At 32.1% G+C, this 10,206-nt stretch overlaps 3 protein-coding genes across 5 annotated transcripts in view; 1 reads left to right on the forward strand and 2 right to left on the reverse strand.

Annotated features, from left to right (window-relative positions):
- Positions 1–3,242, forward strand: part of LOC128388009 (guanylate cyclase soluble subunit alpha-1-like) — a 56,797-nt gene extending 53,555 nt beyond the window's left edge. For both annotated transcript variants that reach the window (XM_053347341.1, XM_053347342.1), the window contains exons 5-7: positions 1,298–1,441; positions 1,582–1,736; positions 2,093–3,242. In XM_053347341.1, the coding sequence (XP_053203316.1) occupies positions 1,298–1,441; positions 1,582–1,736; positions 2,093–2,558 (765 nt within the window). In that variant the 3' untranslated portion in view covers positions 2,559–3,242. The remainder of the gene's footprint in view (positions 1–1,297; positions 1,442–1,581; positions 1,737–2,092) is intronic.
- A 130-nt stretch (positions 3,243–3,372) lies between these two features.
- LOC128388007 (guanylate cyclase soluble subunit beta-1-like) lies at positions 3,373–8,411 on the reverse strand. Of its 2 annotated transcripts, XM_053347339.1 has the most exons (9): positions 8,245–8,411; positions 8,011–8,084; positions 7,380–7,480; positions 6,305–6,466; positions 5,502–5,854; positions 5,145–5,386; positions 4,552–5,056; positions 4,324–4,464; positions 3,373–4,241 (listed from the first exon to the last, which is right to left on the reverse strand). In XM_053347339.1, exons 1-9 carry the CDS (start codon positions 8,245–8,247, stop codon positions 3,882–3,884), a joined length of 1,941 nt encoding a protein of 646 aa, XP_053203314.1. In that variant the 5' UTR covers positions 8,248–8,411; the 3' UTR covers positions 3,373–3,881. The 2 variants fall into 2 exon arrangements, with proteins under 2 accessions (XP_053203314.1, XP_053203315.1); XM_053347340.1 differs by lacking the exons at positions 7,380–7,480; positions 8,245–8,411.
- Positions 8,412–8,578: 167 nt separating this feature from the next.
- On the reverse strand, positions 8,579–10,181 carry LOC128388015 (protein pangolin, isoforms A/H/I/S-like). Its single transcript, XM_053347349.1, has one exon. The coding sequence runs from the start codon at positions 9,977–9,979 to the stop codon at positions 8,993–8,995; it is 987 nt and encodes a 328-aa protein (XP_053203324.1). The 5' UTR covers positions 9,980–10,181; the 3' UTR covers positions 8,579–8,992.
- Between the last annotated feature and the right edge of the window lie 25 nt (positions 10,182–10,206).

Genomic DNA, 10,206 nt, shown 5'->3' on the forward strand with positions numbered 1-10,206 from the left:
CCTCAACTTATTTTCAGGGGAGTTTATATAAAGTTGAAACTCGAAAAAAAAAGAGGATGAGGATGAGGATGATGAGAATGAATCATTTGGTGATAAATAAAGTTCACCATGGAATTGAAAACGATAAAAATAAACTTCCAAAGGGGAGAAAATGAGGCGAAAATTTTGATTTTCGAATTCTCACTTTTCTCTCTCTCTCTCTCTCTTCATCATTTTCACCTTCTTTCTTTTTCTTCCTCCTCATCCATTTTCAGATACTTTATTTTTACTAATAGTTATTTCAGAATCATCATCATGATAAATTCAGTCAATGAATTGAAAGCTCATGATTCACTTGTCATGAGGAGGGAAAAGTATCAACACTTTTGATTTTGTTTCTGAAAATCTGATATAAGATGAAAATATTATTATTTTATTATCGATAATCAGAATTTAGGTTTTAACGGAAAAATTTTCTTCCATTTTCATTCATTGAACTTTTTTCATGAGATATTTTTCTTTCAGAATTTGTCCCAATCCCCCTTTTCCCTGTTTCTATGTCAAATTTAATCAGTGATAACTTGTTGTCTTTTTCATAGCAAATTGAATCAAAATGAAGAAAAACAAAATCTGATACAATTCTTGTGGTTACAAAATAATAGATTAGTTGAATTCTGGTGAAATCGATGCATTGAAATTCAATTGAGTAATTTCATCAATTCAGTGGGTGGTGGTTATAATAGTTTAAGCCTGAAAGATAAACAAAAAGTTCAATGTTTAATTGGAATTCATTGAGTAAACAATTTATACTCATTAACCTTTATTCAACAATTGATTGTATCTTATAAACATTGATGGTTACATCTTATTGTAAATATTTGGTTTAATCAGGTAGATGATGATGAAGACAATGATAATCATCATCATGATGATTTTACATAGTCATTCAGTTATAATGATGATAATGAGTATGATGATGAAATATACTGATTGAAACAAAAGATTCCAACTGACCGGCAATCTAATTTCATGGTAGTCTGATTTTATTCACGTTAATCCTTTTTTATTCATACTCTGAATCTCTCATCATTTACATGATAAAATCATACACTTCCATTACCATCACCACCTCATCACTTTTATACCCTGGAAAGTTTCACATGGCTTTAGGTGTGATTGTCAGTTGATGGTCAAATATGATAATAATAATACCAAATTCTGTATATGTACAAATAATCAACACGAATTGATCAATAATTTGATTAGTTAATCAATTAGATATAATTTTATCTCATTTTACTCTTGATTATTTGTTCAGATTGAAACTATTGGTGATGCTTATTGTGTCGCTGCTGGACTTCATCGTCCAAGTGATTTCCATGCCCACCAAGCTGCATGGATGGCGTTGAAAATGATCAATGCAGTTAACACAGTTTTATCACCCACCGGGTCACCATTACAGGTAATTAACTACTAATTCATTGATTGTTAAAGGCTAATTGTTTAGGTCAATTTAATCATAAACAAATTGGTGCAAGTGATGGTGATGATCAGTTTTCTTTAAGCATCTCGTATATATTATATGTTATTCAATTATTCTAGATGAGGATTGGACTTCATACTGGTTCAGTTTTGGCGGGAATTGTGGGCATTAAAATGCCTCGATATTGTCTATTTGGAAATAATGTTTCCCTTGCAAACAAATTCGAGTCTCGAAGTGAACCAATGAGGATTAACATAAGTCCAACAACTTACAAGTAAGTGTCCCTTACGTTCAATATTACATAAGTTCAATAGTTTTAGATTATCAATTCATCTATCATGATTATCATTATTGTTATTGAATAGATTATTAGAATAACGATATTAAAATGAATTTGTATCCATCGGTCAACGACCAATTCATTTATATAATGTTATTATCATGATCAAAATTGATCACCATGAAAGCTAAACAAATACTCATGTTACTATCTGAATAATAATTTTGAGATGAAATTATTGTTATTCATTGGATTATCTTTATTTTTTTTGTTTGTTTGTTTCTTTCATTGTTTCTGCTCATTTACCTGAATTATATCCAATCAATTGATCTACTTGACATTTCCTTAAGACTTTTGAGTATCCGTCCTGGTTTCAAGTTTACCGAGCAATCTCGAGAATGTCTTCCACCCGGTTTTCCACCGGAAATTCCTGGTAACGGTTATTTTGTCGACGATTATAAACACACGGGAGTTGACCTTTCAGCGCCATTGAGTGAACACATTTCTCGAGCTTTGATTGATAACCAGATCACAATTGGAACGATCCAACAACAAAATCAAGATGTAATCGATATTATCACCGGTGCAGCAACAGCAACAATTAAAAATGAAAAGGTAAAACAATGTGATGAAGACAAATCCACCATCAACACCATCACTTCAACACCAACACCAACATCAACATCAACACCAACACCGAAACCAACAACAACACCAATCACAATATCAACACCAACCGGTTGTCCAATGTTTTCAAGTTCATTTAAACCAATGAACATTAATTTAATCAACAAGCCCAATGAGAGTAAAAAATAAACTCATTCAACATCTAATCAGTGACAATTAACTTGAAAAGACATTGTTAAACTACAGAAATCAAGTGAAAACAGTTAAATCAACTAAATTATCAACTAATTAAACACTTTCATTAACAATCTTCAACTTATAACTTGTTATTAAACCAATGATAAAAATGGAAACATAAAAAATGCATTAGCATTATATTATCAATTACAGTTACCTGATTATATGATAACGATAATATCACTATCACTCATCTTCATCTTCATCATCACCAACACTATTATTATTATTATTACAATAGCTTTTATTACCAATTGATTAGTTTTACTTAACTTATTAATCACTAATCAATAGCAATCATGATAATAAAAGACAAAGAATCAATAAAATCAAAGGTTAATGCACCGTTAATGGAAACACCTTAGATAGTAACAATTAACTGGACACATGAATACACACACAATTTAATTAAATGTTTTTAGGGTTAATTATCATTAATTATGATCAACTGATTTATCTAATTGAATCCCCTTTGTATCAATAAATCCCTTTAAATGTTATAACGAATCCTTTACCCTTAATTTTAACTGTTACAATTAACTAACTACTATTAATGATTAAACTTTTATCCTAATTCTGTATCCATATAATATTTACAAACCAAATCAAAAAGCTAATTGTTTTAATCCCAATAATTAAACAAACTAAAAGTTATTCAACTGATTAAAGACAATTAAAGATCAAAGTATAATAACTTGTTAATCATTTTGTTTAAAATTGATTGATTTTCATTTTTAATTACAAGGGAATTAATTAATTTTATAAACTTTTTTACACAATTAGATTTAACAAAAATGTTAATTGTCCCACTAATTACAATTAAAAAAATTTTACGCCATTTAAATTAACAATAATAATTTGATTGATATATTGCATCTTAATTGTAAAGGCAGTGTGAATGTTAATCATTTTAAATAACCACTAAAACTACAACAATTAGTTAATTGATCCTAATTGTCATCATGTTTTTTTTTCTTGTTTCAATATAATACAACTGTCAGGAGTAGTTTAATTTAGTTAAGGTTAAATTGTTGCGATATTAATTTGAATAGCTGTTAACACCTTAATCAAATTGCTGAGATCATGATACAAATGATTATTGTTAATTACATATAATAATTGTAATTGTTTTGGCTTCAGGGTTTAATTGTTATATCACATTGTGCATTTTTGTCAATTGTTTTGTTGCTGTTGTTTTTGTTGACTAGTCAAGATGATGATGATGGTCAAGGAAGATAGTGGGGGGGAGGTGGGTTAGGTTATCTATTGGTCAGTTTAATTGGTATTGTCCTTGTTTTCCTTGTTCTCATCATTTATCATATTCACCTCCTCATCTTCATGGGCGGTGGATTCTGGTGTGTCCGGTTTTCGTGATAAAAAGTAAACCATCATTGGGTCAGTTTTACCTTTCATGGTAACTGGACCCCGAAGGGTGAAGACAAAACTGTCATCTCTATTGTCCTCATCTTGGAGTAACTTGTAAGCAACCTCGGAGACATTAATCCTACCCGGTGATCCGGTTGTTTCGGTTCGACTGGTTAGATTAACGGTATTACCAAAAAGACAATAACGTGGCATCCGACGGCCGATAACTCCGGTCACTACTTCACCTGAATGAATTCCAATAGTTACTTGCTAAGAGGAAGATAAAAGAAAAATAGTAAAAATTGAATGAGAAACAAAAGATGAATGAATAAATTGGAAGAAATTAACTTACTACTTCATCAATGTCTTCGGTTTTTACGGTTTTCGATAAGTCCATAATGTCCAAGGCCAATTTAGCGATACAACGAGCGTGCGATGGACAAGGTTGAGGTAATCCACTGACCGCCATGTATTTATCACCAACAGTTTCAACCTTTTAACATGAATACATGTAAACAAATTAATATTATTATCCAATGAGAAAAGTAAATTCGAAAAGTTCTAAACTTTTATTTCTTACTTTGTAAACATTTGGATTCTTTTTGGGATCAGTTAGAACATCGAAAGTTGTATAAATACAGTTGAGAAGTTTTACGATTTTCATGGCTCCTTTGGCATCAGAATTTTTGGCACAAAATGAACTAAACCCAACGATTCCACTGAACAGAATAGTAACCGATTCATACTTTTTAGCATTAACGGGTCGCCCGTGTCGAAGTTCATTGGCCACGGAAGGAGGAAGAACTGAATAGAGAAGACAATCAGTTTTCTTTTTCTCTTCTTCTAATTCTCGATAAGTTTGTTGAAGTTTATCGGTTAAAATTTCCAAATTCTTGGTCAATTCGTATTCAGCCTCAAATTGTTCAGAAAGTAGAACCAAATCTCGAGTTGCATCATGAAGTGGAATATCATCAAGGTATAAACCTTGATTGTTCAAATCTTCAAGGTTAACAACTGAAGGTGAACACAAGAAAAGGACCAGGTCATTTTCGGGTACATGTAACATTTGTCCTTTTAACCTTAATCTAATAGATAAATGGGTAGACCACAAATATTTACATTGAAATGTTATATTTACGGATGTAGGTCACTAGGTAATGAGAGGTCACTTACTTTACACATGATGTTTTGAATGGACAATTGTTGCTTGGAGCATTGGTTGTTGTTGTTGATGATGATGGAGATCGAGTGGAAACCATATCGGTAATAGTTCTTAGGACAAATACCGTATTAATATGAGAGAGAATGTTATTAAAGGTAAATTCCATGTGAGGTCGAATCATTTCAAAGACACTGTTCACTCGGCAAGAAGTCAATTTAAGCGCTGGTAAAACACGGGAGATTGATGAGCCAGCCTATTGTCCAGCGATTAATAGATATTGAACACAATCACCAAATCGAAAACACCAATTGGTTAATAAATTATTCAACTTAAATCGAAATCAGGTATTAGAATTGATATTTGCTTACCTGTTTAACTTTCAAATTAGAGTCAAAGATGAGGTGAAAGGGAAACGCTTTACAAAAAGTGACCGGACTTATCCGATTGTCCAGATTAAGATATTCAAACTCTTCGACCAATGGTTCGGCTATTCGTTGACCATTAGAACATTTCTCTTTGATACTAAACTGGACATGGTCCATACCATTTTCTTTGGTGGCAATTATTTCAACCTCAACTTCCGTTCCGTGTAATTTACTGGCCACCGCTTTCACTATACCGATAACGATATACTCGAGGCCAGCGCGTTCAGAATAATAATGAAGTATCAAAGCACCATCTTCAATACGTTCAGTACAACGGAAACTTGGAGCTCTCATACCTGGATAACAATTAACGAGCACAATTAAGATTTACCAAATAATCAATTCAATTATCACTAAATGTTATTCATAATTTATAATAATAATAAAAAATTCTCAAGAATTAAATGTTTCGTGTATGATTAACTAGCTTTTCATATTTAATTGTTACCATTTGATCAAAGGTAAATGAGACGTTAACAATTAAAATAAATGGGTTAATAGTATTTCTTATGATTAAATTGTAATTTACTTTCATGTTCAACTTAATAACTTTAGTATGAATCAACTTGAATGTTTTCCTAATGAGAACCAATTAATTAATCATAATCTAAACTGATTCGAACTCTTTTTTCTCGAACTTAATTAAAATGGCAGATTTATCCTGTTATTAATTGTTAATTGACTAACATGCGATCTGTTGTGTAATGTTGTATAAAGATCAATATATTATCGGTGACGATAATTACCTGGATAAATTGTCGCTAAATGGTCGTGAAGAGCGTCCAAATTCTGGAGAAAATCTCTGGGTGTGGCTCCTAGAACTTGAAGAATTTTATCGTAACCCGATTCTTGGCAGAAATCGAAAAACATTCGACCGAAAAGTTCCAGAATTTCATTCGCAGGAATTTCTGTTGATAAGATGAGAATCACATTGAGATTGGAAATACTATCAAGACACACAGAGAATTAACTGTGAATATTAGTAAATAGATAATCAAAGTAATGGTGAAAAATCAGCAATCGAATGAAAAAAATATTAGTCAAACAGAAACTCGAAAAAGTTCAAGATAATCTTAATGACACTTATCATGTTCATGGTAAATAAATAGTCTGTTTATAAACAAGAGTTGATATTAATTTTTTATCATCTTCCAGGGTAAGAGTATGGACCTTAACAGGGTTTTTTTTATCAATTCATCTCATGAACTTGATAATATCAACATAAAGTTTTCATCATCCTAATGGATTCTCTTTCCTTCATCATCATTTTGACGATGAAAATGAAATTCTATCGTAAATTGTTGAACCTCTTTGTTTTTCCATTTCTCTATGTGAATCCAGAACTTTTCAGTTGATCATCTTATTTATTTTTTCATCAACAACAATTTTTTACTTCTTCAGTTCATCTTCGTCATTCACTTCATGAAATGAAGTTCAGATTTCTTATAATTCTTGTTAAACTGAGTAAAATAAATGAGAAAGGAAACAAATATCATTGGTAAATTTTTCTAAAGGTGACAAGTTATTAATTATCGTTATGATTTATCGTTGATAGAAGGTTAGGAAAAATTGGAGAAAAGATAAAAACTCCAAGTAAATCTCGAGTTTTCTGTTCACGAAACTTTAGTTTAGTTTTTTTCTCTCTTCTCTTAGAAACCTGATCATGTTTTTCCATTCGAAAAGGTGAAGATTTTCATTAGAGAAAAGGATAAAAGGAGATCAGTGAGTATGGAAAATGTAACATAAATGAGAAAAGAAAATAATCGAAGAGAGAGAGAGAGAGAGATGATAATCTAATAAGAATTCGAAACATTTACTCACTCAGAACTTTTTCGGCAGCTCCAATGAGATTGTAAGTGTTTTCATCATCGTAAATCAATCGAACCAAAAACGAACCTTCCATTTCGATTTCAGCTTCCTTCCTACAAAGAATCAGATTCATTCGATGGTCAATTAATTGGTCAATTAATCAAGACTTTAATATTCTCAAGTGTCTAAGACAATCATCATCTCTCATCAAATCACTCATAACAATTTCCAAATGAAATTATCATTAACCAAAATTTCAGATAATCTTGATAACCGATAATATCATTGGATATCTCAACCAACCTCATCAACTCTCAAATTGCAGTTAAATTTTCATGATAATTCAATGGATAATCTGAAATATAAACAATCTAAACATAATATATTCACTAAATCATCATATCAATATTATTGATTGTTTGATTATACTAAAAAAAAGGGATTACCTTAAGTCGTTGATTGTAAATGTACAAATTGTTTGTTTACTTTTCTTATATCAACAACAGTAAATAATCATGCGAATGTCACAAATCATTTGATTAACTTATCAAACTAATTAAAAGTTAATTGTTGATTAATAATCTAATGATAATCGTAACAAGAGGAAGGAAAAGGAAAAGTTAAATTGTTACAATTTACTTACTTAATTGTCTCCCAAACTTCATTACCAAAATTACGGATAACAAGAAGTTCCAACGCATGATTAACAAATCCGTACTGATTGTTGCAATTAAATTAAATCAGATGAAATGAAAGAAAGAGACAAAAATAACAATTAATTAGATCGATAGAAACAATTAATATGAGAAACCTAATCAAACATTTGACAAATTTGGTGAATATATTGATCAATGTAATCGATTAATTTGATGATTACCATTTTCGTTTAGTATTTGGATGGATCAGAGAGAGAGAGAAAGAGATTATCTCAATCGGGATTAATTAGATCACTAAGGAGATGGATTAACGATCCAAAGAGTGAAAATGTCAATGAGAAACAAATAACGGACACACTGAGATAATCGTAGAGATTGATAATTAATTGAATTAATCACAAAATTAAACAACACGAAAGGAGAGAGAGAGAGAGGAAGAGGAAGAGAAAGAGAGATGATAATTATCACAAAGTAATTAAGAAGAAAATCAAATAACCGTTTGAAGATTAAAACAAGTGAAAGATAAACAATCCTTTTATTTTTCCTCTTCTCTGGTGGAAAAAGATAAAGATTTTTATTTTTTTTTCTCTTTTACTTAAAAGAAGATGGATTAAGCTTTACAATTTAAGCGAAATTTATGATGATGGTGATTAAAGGTGAGAATGATGATGATGATGATGATGATTAGGCGTTGATGAGATACGATGATAATTATTACAAAAGAAAAAGACTTTCGAATGGATAAAGTTCTAAGTTAGATCATGATACATGTAGAATTCGTGGTGGTGGTAAAACTGTGTGAGAGAATGAGAATGAAACGAAAAAGAGAATTTTCTTGGTCGAAGGTGAGAGAGATAGAAAAAGAGAGAAAGAGAGAGAGGGAGAGAGAGAATTACATGCGTGATCATTTTATCTCATTCTTTTTTTGTTTGTAGTAGAAATTCAATGAAATACTTTGATTGGAAAACACTAGATGGAAGTCGCATTCTCTTCTGAGAATCGTATGCACTTTTTTTTCCTTCGACAAGGTTTACACCAACTCGCCTGTTGCTCCAACCCGAATCGAGCTCGACACTTTTTCTGTGAACCTTCACCTTCGCTGGTTTTTTCTCGATTTGTTTTCTTTTTCTTTTTCCTTATGGCATAATTGTCTTTGGCGGTCCAACATGGATACTGCTCTCGATGAGCATCACGTGCTGATTTAGCTTTCTCATAATATTTGGCTTGTTCTTCGGGACTTAACAAGTGCCAATTTTTACCTAAAATTTGATTAATCGTTGCGGACTCTTTACGAGTACTTTGAGCTGCAACAGCGGCTCGATTTTCCTTCATGTACAACATGAAAGCGTTTAAAGGTTTCTTAATATTGCTAAAGTTGATTAGACTATTATGTTGATCACCATGATCGTGTTGATCACCAGAAAGTGAGACACGATCATGTTGATCAATACGATCATTTGAATCAACATTATTACGATCATGTGGCTCTTGTGAATGATGATGATGAGAGTGGTGGTTAAGGTTATGATGGTGGTGGTGGTGGGGTGTTGACGATGAGAGGATAGATGATGTTGAAGATGAAGATGCAGAAGATGCTGAAGATGTTGATGAGGTTGACGATGAAGATGGAGGTGGTATTAAACTTGGATGGTGAAGATGATGGTTAAACTGATGATGATGGTGGTGATGATGATGATGGGGTGGTGGTGGTGAATAAAACAGTGAACGAGGTGGTAATGGTGGATGAGCAGGAAAATTTGAATGAAGATAAAGCGGAGGTGAGTAAAAATGGTAAGCCGGCGGAGGAAACCACCTAGAAAACGAGAGGGGAATCCATTTGTGAGCCGGTGGTTGAAGGTAATGGTGGTAAAGATGCTCGGACACGAGACGATCTTCCTCACCTTCATATTTAAACTCAATTATTTCATCTCTCGAAGCAAGCTCATCATTAGACATCGTGGTCAAGGTGAGAGAGAGAGAAAGAGAGAAACCACAAAACAACAACAAAACACTCTCACAATGAGAGAGAAAAACACAAGAAAACACTCAGTGAGAGGGAGAAAAGAGAGAGAACCAAAAAACACACAAAGAGAGAGAGAGATCAAGTTAAACAAACAACGAGGTTCAAGCGTCGCGTTGCCACTGCCGATTCCGGGCAAGCAACAGGGAGACACTTGAGCTCC

The sequence above is a fragment of the Panonychus citri genome, unplaced genomic scaffold, assembly GCF_014898815.1.
Source record: "Panonychus citri isolate SS breed McGregor unplaced genomic scaffold, ASM1489881v1 Contig00095, whole genome shotgun sequence".
In the NCBI taxonomy this organism is placed as follows: Eukaryota; Metazoa; Arthropoda; class Arachnida; order Trombidiformes; family Tetranychidae; genus Panonychus; species Panonychus citri.